Source organism: Pyxicephalus adspersus, chromosome 4 (genome assembly GCF_032062135.1).
Source record: "Pyxicephalus adspersus chromosome 4, UCB_Pads_2.0, whole genome shotgun sequence".
NCBI classification, from domain to species: Eukaryota; Metazoa; Chordata; class Amphibia; order Anura; family Pyxicephalidae; genus Pyxicephalus; species Pyxicephalus adspersus.
This window is the reverse complement of record NC_092861.1, coordinates 20,791,520-20,807,491: the sequence shown is the minus strand read 5'-3', so window position 1 is coordinate 20,807,491 and position 15,972 is coordinate 20,791,520. Positions and strand designations below refer to the sequence as shown.

The 15,972-nt window shown below is 36.9% G+C and overlaps 1 protein-coding gene across 1 annotated transcript in view; it reads left to right on the top strand.

The window, feature by feature from the left end:
• GREB1 (growth regulating estrogen receptor binding 1) overlaps positions 1 to 15,540 on the top strand; it is a 51,104-nt gene extending 35,564 nt beyond the window's left edge. Inside the window, exons 24-32 of the mRNA XM_072407522.1 lie at positions 3,412 to 3,554; positions 3,895 to 4,056; positions 4,313 to 4,517; positions 6,539 to 6,713; positions 8,740 to 8,958; positions 10,154 to 10,289; positions 11,257 to 11,457; positions 12,171 to 12,309; positions 13,420 to 15,540. Coding sequence (XP_072263623.1) covers positions 3,412 to 3,554; positions 3,895 to 4,056; positions 4,313 to 4,517; positions 6,539 to 6,713; positions 8,740 to 8,958; positions 10,154 to 10,289; positions 11,257 to 11,457; positions 12,171 to 12,309; positions 13,420 to 13,583 — 1,544 coding nt within the window. The 3' untranslated portion in view covers positions 13,584 to 15,540. The remainder of the gene's footprint in view (positions 1 to 3,411; positions 3,555 to 3,894; positions 4,057 to 4,312; positions 4,518 to 6,538; positions 6,714 to 8,739; positions 8,959 to 10,153; positions 10,290 to 11,256; positions 11,458 to 12,170; positions 12,310 to 13,419) is intronic.
• The last annotated feature ends 432 nt before the right edge of the window (positions 15,541 to 15,972 follow it).

Genomic DNA, 15,972 nt, shown 5'->3' with positions numbered 1-15,972 from the left:
AGCGCAGAACCCACATGAAAGAAAAACAAAATCAATTCAGCCATTTCAAGCTCCTATATTTAAACATGATACCGTTCCTAGAAGTATTAATAATGTGGCAAATGCATTGCAGCAGAGGGTACATTTTAGACTTCTGCTTTCATGACACACCGCAGAAAGTTTTTTCCAACTTGAGGTTTGCAATATTTCTCTACAACAAAGGCTAAGGGTATTGCAGCAATTCACAAGCCTACACTTGCCTGTGGATTAGGGATGCAGATGTTTATCCATTTCATAAATCTCTTACAGTGGACAAATTGTTTCTTAGTGACTGAGGCCTGTTTTATGTTTGTGACACGGTTCACTGAAGCTTGTTATATTTTTTAGTGTGGGTTTGCTGAAAAATCTGTGATCTGAGACATCTAGGTACTGGCAGCAGTAATAATGAAGGTCTTCGGTGTAGGAATAAAGCACCAGTGTCAGGAGTCTCAACAGAGATAGAAGGTTTAATTAGTAGCTATAAATTGCTGCTGATGACCACTTTTATTCTACCTCTGGTGCAGATATATCATTGTGCCTTCTGGCATTCATAAAATGTCATGTTCTTCCCTCCAATTCTGCCTTTTTTTCATTCTCTCCCTCCTTTGGGCCTGATTTATTAAAGCTCTCTAGGGCTGGAGAAGGTACACTTTCATCAGTGAAGCTGGGTGATCCAACAAACCTGGAATGGATTTCTTCAAAGTCATTTGCCAGCAAATGTTTTGAATCCTGGACCAGATTCAATCCAGGTTTGCTGGATCACCCAGCTCTACTGATGAAAGTGTATCCTCTCCAGCATGGGAAAGCTTTATTAAAATAGGCCCATTGCAACTTTCTCTCCTTTGCTTGTCCCTCTGCCTATCTTTCCCTGTTTCTGACATTTTGCTGGTTTTACTACTTACCTAAAAGTTTCAGGCACCTATTAATGTATGGTGACAGCTGTCTCCCAGGTAAACCCATACAATGTTGCACTTTCCTATGCACTCCTGGAGGAAACAAGTCATACTGATACACAATGCTCAGGTATGGTCCACAAACATAAATATGAAGACAGCAAATAGCTGAAAGTGGCTGATTAAAATCAGCAGCTCTGAGATCCAATAAAAGAATAAAAAGGCGAAAGCCATATTTTATAAAAATGAAGGGTACAGCTGCTATCTAGTATTTGCCAGACAGTTGTAACAGCAAAAAAGAACACAATATCCTCTATGCACAGGTACTGCTAGATGAAATAGACAAGGGATAGCAAGGGTCACTTTAAAATACATATCAGATTGAGGCATGGATCCAATTTGGTATTACGGTTCACCTCCATTGCTCATAACCCCAGTGATTGTGAGACGTGCATGCAAACGTATCAAACACAGAAAAAATTGTATTTCTGTGTTAAACATCTGTTTGTGTTGTGAACAGAAATAATCAGCCTTCGAAACTTGATAAAGCAAAAAAATGATGCAGCTTGACATCAGAAGCCCCAAGGTGCTACATCCTACTGGTGGTGTCACCACCTGTTTTCCTAAAGCACTACTACAGCCCTTCAAATATCCTCTGAAAATACTGACATCCTAAATGTTAGTTATTAAATATGGCTAAGAGTGGTCCCCATGTGGTAGTGCTGGAGTATAGTGATGGGTGTTTCATGCACCAAGCCCTGCATTGTGGTAGGTGGGTTAGGGTGTGCACGCTCATAACATACCCATATGGGCTGGGATTATTACAGGGGGGCTGTGATGCTTTGGGTAGAGGATATCAAGCTAGGATGTGACACGTCATGATGCTTGCAGTCCATCATCAACATAATTTGCTTTTTCAGGTTATATATACGACCTGATCTATATATATATATATATATATATTCTAAAGAAATACAATTCATGTGTTCACCAATCTATGCAAAATGCCTATTATATGATAATGTTCTTTCGGTATATGATATATATGATAATGGACAGTGCAAAGAGAAAAGAGCTCTGTATCCTATCCTAATCAATCAATCAATTAATCAATCAATCAATCAATCAATCAGAATCTATCACGTACTGGTCCTTTCATGAGGTATATTCTTAATTTGGCTTACTATAGATTGTTATATTTTGCTTTTTGCGCTATATACTGAATAGGACTGGACATGTTTCAGTATAGATCTCCTTTAATTCATAGTGACAGCTCCCCTGCCCTGGTAAGCAGGTGTCACATAATGACAATGTAACGGTAGCAGTGTATACAGGAATGTTTTCCCCTAGGTAATATATTCCATTTTCTATTGAATGATTTGATGTGCTTTGTTGTTGATGCTCCCCATCTGACAAATAATCACAGAGGCCAATTCTTTCTGTGTGTCCCATCTCCTATCTGGTCTGATACGGACTTCTGGCTTTATTTAGAAACACTTGTTATATTATATTGGTACTGAAGCTATTATTGTGTGTAACTGTATTTGGTGGTGTATGCAGGCTTCATTGTGCATTCCTTCTTGTATTTTTAAAGGATGGAGGCAGATAGGCTGCTTACAATTGATGTAGCCATTCCTGAGAAATATCTGATTGGTAGCATGGATTACTTTTAGAAATGCCCCACATTTATTAGTTATATGAATCAAAAACTGAAAAAAAGGGGACCAAAATAAACTTTGCACCTAAGGGTAAATTTAGAAGAAAATTTCATATTGATTTGTGCAACTAACCCAAAACAAAAAAATCACACTTACCTGTAATCCCGCAGATCAGTCTATCTCTCCATCAGGAGTTTTCTTCCATTTGGGTGCTGCGTCATCCCAGTATCCGGCACAGAGGCAGTGCCAGGCACCAACATCTTCTCCTCTCTTCTTCCGGGTTCTTCTTCCTATGTCACCCGACAATTCTTGATCACCCAGGCTTACTTTACATAAAAGTATAGCCATGTTCACCCATGATAGTCTATCGTAACCAGTCTTGAAGAGCTTTAATAAATCGGGCCCATTGTGTGAAGCTCAATGTGATCTACAGTGGCTATTCACTGATTGACAAATTTTACTTTTTTCACATCAGTTAATTTAAATTGGTATACACCTATATACATTGTGGATAGGGCTGACAGGGCCATTGTCCAGGACCTCACCTTCTCTAGGGCCACATCTGACAAAATGGCAAGGATGCAGCTTGAATGTTATGCATTTGTTGCCACCATTTCTTATTTACCCAGAGCCAAATTTTCTCCAAAGCCACGCCCTTGATAATTAGTCCACTTTATGTATAAATATAGGTGTTGTGACAAAAAAAGATATGTAGGACCGGGCTAAGCTTCTTAGTATCACACCCTCTTGGCTTCTCTCGTGACCACAACCCAAACCAGCTACCAGTCCTGTATGTAATGAATAGGCATAATAAAACACCATAATGTAATATTTTCTTACAGACAAATCAACAAATCGGAGAAATGAAGAACTATATGTACAACGCTCCACAACACGCATACGATTATCAAAATATGCCTCCTATAATACTTACCACCATTGTGAGCAGTGCCACCAGTACATGGGATACAACCCCAGGTTTCAGGTAAGTAACAAATGGGAAGTATAAATACTTAGATATAAAGTTGTTTGTCTGTATAATTTTATTAGATTAGAATTTCTACCACCCAGGACAGGGTCACAGGAGCTTATGTCCATAGGCCTTTGTTTGCATACAAGTCTATGAAAATGCAAAAACCTGTAGGCCAGAAAGAGAACATTCACAACTAAATTACATTTGTCAATGAATTTTAAATGATCTCTCAAGTGTTTGGCCAGTCATTTTGCCTCTGTTGAAGAGGTTAGCTCCTTTTTAATTATGTGTATGGCAGCAGAGAACAGAAAATTTATATTTCCTTAAAAAATGTTTCTTCTTTTGTTACCAGATGTATGACTCCACATTACATGCTTTTGCATTCTCCTATTCTATGCTTGGAGAGGAAATACAGTTACACTTCATCATACCAAAGTCCAAAGAGCACCATTTTGTGTTCAGCCAACCAGGCGGCCAACTTGAAAGCATGAGACTACCGCTTGTCTCTGATAAGGTAAGAGCAATCATGTGACCCCCAAACCAAATATGTTACTGTAAGAAGTTCAGTGGTCAAACTGTTGTTTAGTGTATGATGAATGAAATACAATACGTTGTATTTTATATAAGTTTTAACACATTTTGATTCAGACCTCCGTGAGCCTATATTCCATATTTGTTGTGAATTGTAGAATATAAATTCAGTAAATCACATTGATACTAGGTATAATATTTCCTATGTAACATAGACTTTCTTCTTTCCAAATGTCCAGAGCATTGACTGTGTGAAAAGCCCCATCTTCACACCTACCACAGGCCGCCATGAACACGGCTTGTTCAACCTGTATCACGCTATGGATGGCAGCAACCATTTACACATCTTAGTTGTTAAGGAATATGAAATGGCGATCTATAAAAAGTACTGGCCCAACCATATTATGCTGGTGTTGCCAAGTATCTTCAATAGTTCTGGAGTGGGTAAGTGCTAACAGTAGCTAGCCTTCAAGGTGTACGCCATTGCGTTCATATTCTGGGTTCACTGTTTTGCTACAACTAATTCTGTTGCCACATTGCCACAGGGGGTAAATCTAAAATCTTGCTGGTTTGAACCATTCACCTCTTTGCCAAAAATTAAAAAAAAGTCTTGCAATTATTTACCTTGAAACATTAAACTATGAATCTAACTTTTAATTCTTTCATCATGATGGAAAGTAGTATTGCTGCTCCCAAGTTATTATAGAGATTTCTGCTGATCTTTGCCCAGCATTCTGTGACTAGACTATTCATACTAAAGTATTTACTTGTTCTGAACAAGCAATAAAAGCACTTAAGAATAAGCCATCCTTGGCTTTTGTATTTGTGAGCCTTGAATAGAAATTAGTTTTTAAAGTTTACTGAAATCTTTCCTATATAAAAATTTAACTGTATCCCGACTCTATGAGGATGAATTACTTCACTGTAAAAAGGACTAGACTGGTCAGTGATGGCTTGTTTAAAATCTTCTTTAATACCTAGGTAGCTCATTGACAAGAATTTTGTACAGGCAGTAGTGATATCAAGGAATATTAAGAATTTATGTGTAATAATTTGTAATGCCCTGGTAAATTCTTTACTTTATGTTCATTTATTGTAAAAGTTTCTAAAGAAACTAAAATCCTAGATTGTAAGCTCTTTGGGGCAGGGTCCTCCCCTCCTTCTTTGTCACTGTCTGTATCTGTCTGTCATTTGCAACCCCTATATAATGTACAGCACTGCGTAATATGTTAGCGCTATATAAATCCTGTATATTAATAGTAATAATAATAATAATGTACCATAATCGGCTTTAATATGTATAAAGAAAATGTAAATCATTTAATATCTCAGTACAAATAACAGGTGCGCTTTAAGGGAAAAACTTTTTTTTTTTCACTATTTTACTTCTAGTAGAGTATGTGCTTTTTAGAGAAGGGCTCAGCATGAACCTGAGTGTAGACAGAGGTACAGCAGGGCAGAGAATTACATTGATTAACTGAAATCAGAGCGTGGTGCAGACGTAATAATACTGACCTGTTTGCTGATAACTGGCATTCATTATCAATTTTGTATGATTTGTCTCCTCATTACAGACACGCACATCAGTGACATCTCTGACCTTTACTGTTCACAAGATAATCAAGACGCCCTTTTCACTAACTTCTATTTTAACTTATTTCTCACTTTTTTTTATATTTGTTGTTTTTTTTTTTTATACTTTCACTGTTAATTATAAATGTATCTCTGCATGAACTGCTGAATGCTGGGAGGCAATTTAGCGTAAATACATTTTGATTTACTTGTCGATCATCACAGTGCCAGCAGTCACATAATCTTTTGTTAGATATTTGGCTGTGATATCTCAGTTTGAGTTTTCCTAGCTCTAAACTATAGGGACAACTAAAACTGGCTACAGATTACTATATTAATAAACAATCTCTAAACAATCTCCTTGATGAAGGTCAAAAGACAGTATGAGAGGTTAAAAAATAAGCAGTTTGTTTTGTTAAACCCTCACACTGCTTGCTTGGTGAATCTTCAAAAGATTGAACGATAGAAAGATAGAATTTTTTTACAACATATTGTAATTGTAAGGTCATCTTAAGAACAAAGAGAATGCAAATGTGCAATAGGGTTCTTTTAATAATAATAATGATATATATATTTTTAAAGCCAGATCTCCTCCACTTATTTTACCCGATAAGAATACATAAGCATAAATCCAAAGCTTTTTGTTTGTCTTCTGTCTGTTCTGTCTGTTTGTACAATGTTAATGTTTTTAAGATAAAAAAACAGGATGACTGTTAGGGTCTGTCTACCAGGCTATCAAGCAGCACGAATAAAACATGCTGCTAAATATTTCTGTGTGCACAGCTAAGTAAATGCACCTGCAATATAGCATAACCTTTATTATGTATGTATTGGTTTGTATAAGGATCTCTCTGTTCAGCACAATAAAGTACACCGTCTTGTTTGCTTCTTAGGAGCCGCTCATTTCCTCATCAAGGAACTGTCTTATCACAACTTGGAACTGGAGCGGAACAGACAAGCTGAACTGGGGGTCCAGCCCCAAGACGTCTGGCCTTTCATAGTCATAGCTGATGATTCTTGTGTGATGTGGAACGCTGTGGATGTTAGTATGACAGGGGACCATACAAGGTAAAAGCCAAAAAACACATATTAGGACCCATGCCTATAACTGCCCCATGGGGCACTGGAATTTTATACCTACACGTTTATTCCCATAGTACTATGGTAAATGTTTCTTGGAAATTATTACAGAATAGTAAAGCAAAACTCAATTTACTGCTATTTTACTAAGCATAATGCTTATGTAATTTCAAAAATCAATCAATTTTTTTTTCTATTTTTCTAAAAAAATCAGTTGTGGGAGATATACAACTGAAAGAGAAAACAATCTATTTTCTTTGAATGCTGCATATCTGAAAAAAGGCCATCACTGTGCATGAACAATTTGCTCCATCAATAGTCATGCAGAGTCTTTTGTATTCATTTTGACATCATCATATACGCTGCTAGGCCTTTGTTAAAGCTCAACTCCAGCCCTGATAATTATTTTATTTTGGATAGACTGGAGGGGCTTGGAATTTATATCCGGTTTTAAGAGCTGTGCCTGTTAAGGAGGTGTCCTCCACTTCTGGATCTTCTTCACACACATAACCTGGGCAGAAAATAAAGAGAAATATAAGGGAGTTCTGCCTGACTTTTGCCAACTGGACAGGAAATAAGTCTTCCAGATGGGGCTCTGTCTATGTCACCCTCTACCTAGACAGGAAATAGTGAAATCTCCCTCATGGGGTTCTGGTACACATTCACCACCTGGACAGAAAATCAAGAGAACTCTTTCTAATGAGTTTCACTTGACATTTACCACTTAGGTAATTAAAGGAAATTTCTTTCATAGGATTTAACCCTGTCATCTGCCATCTGGACAGGATATGAGGGGAGATTTGCCTTAAATTCAACACCTAGGAAGAAATTGTGAAATCTCATGGGACATAATATAAAATCCGGCTAGGGATTCTAACCATTCCCCACTCTGCTAACAATTGTGCTTTTTATTGCCAGCTGTGTCTACATTGGAAGTATTTCTCCTCATTCCCACCTTTATAAATAGCAAGCGGGAAGACTTTCTCTAAGTCGCTGTTCTAAATGACATGTAGACACCCAGGGAGTGGGGACAAATAGGGACACACTGCAATTAAAAGTGTACAGTGTGTACAACCTATCAATAGTTCACAACTGTAGGAAGTCAGTTATTGAAGGGCGATAGCTCCAGCAAAACTTCTTTCAGCAAAAACATAAAAAGTCTAATGAGAACACCAGACCAAAGATCTGAGACTGCCAAATCTTTGAATATTAGTATTTGATCATAATAAGGAAATACATTTTGGGACACCAACAATCTTCATCAGCCTAAAATATTTGGTGAGTTTGAAAACAGGACTCAGCTTGGGTTGATACATTTGATGAATAGGTAGCATGAAACAATAATTGAATTTATGGTCATTTTCACAGAAATGATTTAATGGCCTCAGTTGCTGGCAGAATCAGCCATTAAATCATTTCACTAATAAAACTTTGGAGAAGACTCATCATTTAACCAGCTTCCACATAAATTGGTCTTAGAAAAAAGATTCTGGGAGCAATGACTAATACTAATGATTTGCACATCATGCTCAGCATGTTCTTTTATATACACAGACTTTGACAATCTTCATATTGAAACCTAACTTTAGAGAGTTTTTAGGAAGTATTTTGAAAAGTTAGACTCTCAACTTGTTATTTTCTACATATATAAAGATTTTAATGAGAGCACCAGTCTAAAGGACTGAGAGGCTGAAATCTTGTAATATTAATATTAAATTATAACAAAAAACTATAAATAAATTATAACAAAAAAACAAGAATTCCTGACCAAAGATTCTGAGATTCCAAAAAAATGTCATATTTGCACACAAAACGATTGCTAAGAGAGAAGGGATTTTTAGCCGATGATACATGAAAATTCTCTTCTTCCACATACCTCTACCTTCTAGCAATATTTTTACTTTAGTTCTAAGGAATAACAATCACAGACTATAGTCTTTGTAAATTGAACTTTGTATGAGTTTCTTTTTTATGATTCTTTTTTTCCAATGATACCCACTTTATTATACTGCAGGGAGTGTTCATGGGCTGAAAGAAATGTATCCTTGAAGTACATCCTGCAGCATATGGAGGGGACGCAGAACATCACTCAGTACGCTATGCTGGGAATGCGGAAGTGGACCAGTAAGACAAAAAGCAAAGACCTGAAAGAACCTTTTTCCCGCTGTCACCTGCATGACTTCCTTCTCCTCAATGTGGATCTGACGCAGGATGTTCAGTACAACCAGAACAGGTAGGACGAGGACACGCCACACACATAATGATGCAAAGGAGCTCAGAGATCTGTCAGTAGGAGGCTGACAATGACATAGGAAGCTCTGAAAAATTTATTTTTAATTCAAAAGATTTTTTCCTTATTAACTAGGAAATGTACCCTACAGAAAGTGAAAAATGTATCTGTATTTTCACAGACAGCAGTCACTTCCAAATATCAACTTCCTAGTACACATTACAAAAATAAAAACGGAAATCTAATTTTCTTTGACAGAAATACATTTTGGTCATCTTATTAAAAGTGGTATGGTACTCTGCATGCACAGATTTAATTTTTATTTCACCAGACATTCATAATACAGGGGGCAAGTAAGAATTTTATAGGATGCTGTGAAGTGTAATATGTTGCCGCTTACCATGCATAGATATGATGGCTGCATTTCTTTTCTTTTACTCTTTATTTCTTGGGGTAAGTTAGTATTTTAATGACAAATTAGAGCAAATAGGACCAATTTATTTACAGATTCCTAAACCCAAAGGCTAAGTTCAGACAATCAATTCAGTTGTGGTGCAGTTACAGCCTCTTTTTGCTTGGGAACCATGTCCATGGTTGAGTTGCACCTTGTAGCATGGGGGGGTGGTAGCGCCTGACTGTGTCAAATGTTCAAAATCAGGTTCATTAGGAATCTACACAGAGTTGAGGCCTTGCCAGCGACCCATGAATCACCATTCCACCACCCATCTAAACCTAGCCATTTTCCTAGGGCATTTTGAAAACCCATCTCCAATAGATCAAGCCCTATCTTGATTGTGATATTTCAAATATTCTGAGTAAAAAAAAAAGTCACCTATAAACATTGCAAACATTTTTTCCATTAGGCATCCTCAGTGACTTTGCTTGACCTCTAGCTCTTTGCAGCAGCAAATAGCCAATTATTAGAGCACAAGCATAAGGATTTGGAGAAACCATATCTGCAAATTAATACTATTGAGTTCATTGCAAGGAAGGATGATTTATTTTAACATTTAAAAAAAAAATCATAGCTGGATTCAGACTAAAAACAGATTTTTAATAACAGTAGTTTACCAACAAGTTTGTATAGCAGATATATGTATTTTACACCATGGAAGTGATATACAGTATATTTGTTTCCTTTTACAAGTATACTATAGGCTCCTGATGATTTTTTTTGTTGTGTCCTTCATTCCTCCAGGTTCACTTGTGATGACGTTGACTTTAATCTGCGAGTCAACAGCTCCGGCTTGCTCATTTGTCGATTTAATTGGTTTAGCGTCATGAAGAAACAAATTGCTGTTGGCGGACATCGGTCCTTACATATCAAACCAAAAGTGAGAACAATGGCATATTCAATGTTCTGGGAATCTCAGTTTTTTTGAACTTTACAAAAAACAACATAAAGTCTTATGTATATTAGCTGATGGGAGACCAGTCTGCATTGAAACCACTTATGTGTTGCTTTTAATTACATGTTTACACTTGAAAACTGTGTGGTCCAGGACATTTTTTTTCTTTTGCTCTAATTTTAAAACAGAACTAAATAATTAATGAAACAGATATAGAAAGTATAACACAATTCTGCAGAGAGATTTGCACTAATTATATGCTTTTGGTAATCCCCTGATCCTTTCAGCTCTGGCATGACTAAACAATGATAGGAAAGTCTGTGGACATCTTAACATTGTACCGGGCAATCATCTCAACAGGCATCTCGGGGAAAAGAATTCCCTAATTCCTGGTACCAGACCTGCATTCAGACCTGGAAAATGCTGAAAAATAAAGTATACTTTGGTAATTGTAAACACTTAGCATTGCCTTTTAGGAAAGAAATTCGTGGTCAAATCGTTGACTTTCAGAAGCCATGTTAGAATTGGGAAGTTTGAGAAAGGCTGTGAATGGCTAATCTCAGGAAAGAATAAAACCGGGGAATGTTTTCTCCTACCATCCCTTGACTGATTCCTGGTTCACTAGTATAAGGAAGGTTGTATCTGGATAACCTTTGGGCCCTGGGCTCATTGTCTTGGTTTCAATGTGGATGATCTGGCTCTGTCCACACATAAACTCCTATTTTTTACCTGTTTATTTCAAAGTGTTGTTGTAGCCAAGTAAACAGTAGGTTCCAGAGTGGTGAACATAAAAACATAATGCATATGCTGGAAAATTTCTAATGCTTTAAAGGCAGATTGTACAGTTTTCCTTTTCTCTGCTTCCACCATTCTACCTTATACCAACTTTGAAAGTCTTTTTGCTGGTATCTTAGCTAGACAATGAATCTTGATTTCTTTGTTTATCCTCTAGGCTCTCGATTCGTCATTGTCAGTCTCAACAGCTCATTATATCTGTGCTCCTGACAGCAACCACACCATCTTGGCTGCACCAGCTCATCTACTCCTGGAGAAATACCTACAATTTCACAGCCAGCGATTCTTCCCTCTATCAGTGAATGACTCCAGCCATCCGGTGCTGGTGGTAGACTGTTACCTGAACCTAGGCCCCCAGGTACACAACACTTCCACTCTATTATTTGCCTATCTTGGATCTGCTTCGAAACTGTGTCATGATCTCTTTGGTTTGACAGCAGACTGGTTATCTGGAATTAATGACAATATTGGATGTTTCAACATCCAATATTATCCACAACTGGGAGTAACTCTTTGCTCTGCCTTCTACTTCTCTCCGTGATCTGTAGGGTTTGCAAGTTTTATTTGGAGAGAGACAATGTAAAAGTTATCTTCTTGGGCTGTACTCTTTCTTTAGAAAAGCAATAATACTACGTGACCTAGAGTCATTGGTTTATTTCTAAAATATTTTAATAATAAATAGTTGTTCCTAATTTATATTATTACTAAATTGGGCATAAACTTACCATTGAATGTGTGCTAATGCAAAATTGACTTAAGGTGTATCGGACTCTATATACAAATTTATCATATATAGTAGGTTGCTTGTTCTTAGCAGTTTGTGGATCATACAATAGAGAATCCAACCTTGGTACAACCAGGTTATCTTTATCACTTCCTTGATGTTCTAATGAGTGTCCATCAGCCAAAGTTGATTGTAGTCAAACTGCTTGGCCATAGTTAACCACCTTAAGAAAATATCATTCATTTAGATGCAAATACTCATAAATGAATTATTCAAGAAACCTATTTATATGCAACTTACAGTTAATTTTTATCAGTTACTTATCACCTTTTTTTTTTAAATTTCAGATTGCGGTGTGCTACGTCAGCTCGCGGCCTCACTCCATCAATGTAAACTGCACAGGGGTGACGTTTAGCGGACTCTTGCTCCATCTGTGCGATTCCTTTGTTGTAGCCAGTTTCTTGAAAAAATTCCAATTTCTCAAAGGTATGCAACACACAGATATTGAAAATGTTGTTGTCATATCATCAAAGTCTGTCTAATTCTAAATAGATTCCTGTCATGGCCTTTATTACTGTCTGTGTATCTTTATTGTCCTGGTGACCATTGTTACCAGCACCAAAAATATTAGAAAAAAAAATAATATTTTTCACCAAATGGATTTTTTTGATGACACCCATTCCGATGACAACTATCTAAGGAATTTCCTCTTTCTCTGTAAAAACACACATGCACTTGTTGTTAAGGCAGGACACTTTAAATATAATATAAAAAATGCATTTTAATACTTTAAGTAATATATTTTAGTTGGCTTTTAGTGTTTTGTGCTTTTTTTGGACATGACGTGTCCCCTTTAACGGATAATAATTTTATCACCAGATGCTACCAGTAGCTACGGTTATCATGATGTTATGTTGTTTTGCATGCCATAGTAATAAAAAAACTATTTCCTCGATTTCGAAAGGTAACCTCTCTCCTAGCTACCCCTTCACTTTGACCCAGTTCCTGACCTACCACCCAGTGTGAGAATAATGTAGAGAAATATACATAATAGCACTGAAGGGGACGTTTTTTTTTTGAGAAGTAGGATTCCCTACTGGTTCTCTTGATTAGCTATTCTTAACCAGGGTGTTGTGGAAACCTAGGGTCCTTTCAGAGTTCGCTAGGGGTTCCTCAAATTGTAGTTGATTGACCTCCAATTTGATGATGCCTGCATAGTTTTTGGGCCAACACCACTTGGTAGATCTAGCTGCTTGAACTTAATTATGTGTCTATAAAGGTGTGACTGACTAAATTCACCCCTGTAGGGGACATTTTTTCCACTAGCCACCAATTTAGGAGACTTTCTTATTCATTCCCAAAAGATTGGTTTTAGAAGAAGTTTTCTTAGACCTGAAAAGTACATTATGAGTTTCTCAGGGGTAGAAAGGTTGACCTAGATACAGACCTATTGTACCTGTTTATAGTTCTGATCCCGGTCACACAATTTCAAACATTTCTCTGCATTTCATGTTTGCCAAAAAGGTGAAGTTTGCCTCTTGGGTAACCAATCCCAATTGTCTAGAAGCCTACTTATTTAATTTTTTTTTTCTTTAGATGCCACGCTATGTGTTGTTTGTCAGGACCGTAGCTCCCTTCGGCAGTCAGTGGTCCGGTTAGAATTGGAGGATGAGTGGCAATTCCGTCTACGGGACGAGTTTCAAACAGCCAATGCCAAAGAAGACAAACCTTTGTTCATCCTAACTGGGCGCCATGTTTAACCCCAGCGGACTTTAACAAAACAGTACTATGGCAGGACATGCTCCAAGTACATACTCTATGAGGCCTTAAAAGGACCGGTCTCATTTCTGTTGCACTGAAGAAGCACTGTATTAAAACAAGCAACCAAACCTTGCATAAAATATATTATGCAGTGGACACAAACATTTATGACCTTTCCCGTTCTTACTTAGTATTTAATAGGTATTTGTGTATATATATAAATATATATATTTGAAGCACTGAGAAATAAGGGATTTTGGACCTTTTATTTTTCTTAAATTGTAGATCATGTTTTATTTTTATTGTGTCAATATGTATTGTTAGAGTATTTTAATTTTAATGGTGTGTATGTTACAATGTAGCATGAAGGAGTTGGCTGACATAAAGGCAGCAATTGATTTGGTGGTAATATACCACATAAACACCTGGACCGCATACTCTGGTAGCTTTACAATCCATCACGTTAGGAATATATATTCCAATGGAGATGAGGTTGTTCTTGCACTGAAATACAGCTATGTGTTCCACCTGCATAGCTCATTTTAAAAGGGTGTCTATAAATATATTGTATTCCTTTGGTGTCTCTGTGAATGTTATCTGTATGTTTTCCTGTTATAATCAAGGCAAGCAACTGTTTATATTTGGCTGCATTGCTGCCAGTATAGACACCTGCAGTTACCATAGAGATTCATGTACACCTTTAGTTTTGCAGGAAATGATATGCAAAGGAAGAAAGGACAGTAGCTGCTGTTTTCCCTTTTTGTAGGTATTCGAGATATTTTTAAGCGATTAAAGTCCCAATCTGCCCTCAGTGCCATTATCCATATACAGCTGAGATGAGACAATGGAATTGTTTGGCGTTCCATATACAGTATTTATTTTAAGGTTCTGATTGACAGTTGAGCTGTCATACTAAACCCCTAATCGGCTTGTATCCATACAGATACTCAATAATTTTCACCTACAATGATCATTATTATGTCATTTCAGGTGATAGTTTTATGAAACAGCCAAAGGAAGGCTGCTCACATATAACCCATGCAGAAGTGAAATAAAATGAGCAGGAGGCTGCCCGCTGTGCGGACAACAGATTTTAATCAATAGCAGTTATTAATGTTCTGATGTTTAGACATTCCAGCACAGCACATCACTAAATTATGTTGTAGGACAGCAGTTCTGATGCTAGATTTTCACAATTAATTTTCATGTCCCCCTCTCCAGTTCCAGATTCAATATCAGAGATCAGCGATAGTGAATCTGCTGGATAAATATAAAAACAGAACACCCATCGTTTTATGAAAATTTACATTTATGTACCTAGAGAGGAAACACTGATGCCAGCTCAGCTTTAGCTGGTTATTTGGGCAGAGTTGGCAAAGTGCAAAACACCATGTAAAATGTTTTGTTGTTTGATCTCTGTAATAAATGCGTTGATGAGAAGAATCAAGATAGACAGAATCCTAATAGTCCATCTCAGAGTTTCCCTTATGTCCAATACAAGCTGCTTGAAATTTATGTTTGTAGAGAAAGGTAGCTGGCTGTAACCCATCTGCAGTACCCACATAGCTGTCTCAGACCTCTTTTAAGCAACACATTCAGGTTCTTCGCTCTGGTGTCTAGAATCAGCTTCTTCTCTCTCTGGAGTAGGCATTTGGTAAACTCCATATTGGCTGCCACCACTATAGTTGCAAACTATAGATGACATTTTCAGAAATCATGTATCTTGTTCTTCTAATAAAGCCTAAAATATGTTTACTTTGCCATTTTGTACAAAGCTAAAATATATTATTTACTTTGAAATGAAAATCCTATTGTAAGTTGTTTTGCCTTACATAATATCCAGCAGTGGTAAATTATGACTGGGAGATCTTGTTTACGTGGTTCCCTAAGTTAAAGTTTGTATATATTATATGTGCAATTTCTTTGATCTTGTAAGGATTTGTCTAATTTAATATGGTAATTTTTAAATAAATGCATATAATGTATAGTATATATTTTTATCTATCTATCTATCTATCTATCTATCTATCTATCTATCTATCTATCTATCATCTATCTGTCTATCCATATAACATACATTGTGCCCTGATCGGGCAGCTTTACAGCCATCCAGATCATTTTTACCTAACAGCCTGCACCCGGAGTATTAATGAAAACAAGCTCTGGCTATTGTAGCTGGCATGAGGTTTTTCAACCCTTACATTTTCATGGCATGCATGGTACATGATTGTCAGCAATAAGGGCTAAAGCTATAATAATCATGTCAAAAATCCTGTGATCTTTTTGCTGTTGCCTCTGCTACAATGAAATCCCAAGTGGTGTTGTGCTACACCTGCCCCTCTCTTTGACTTCATTCCTAACAAAACAATGCTGCCGTCTTGATATTCA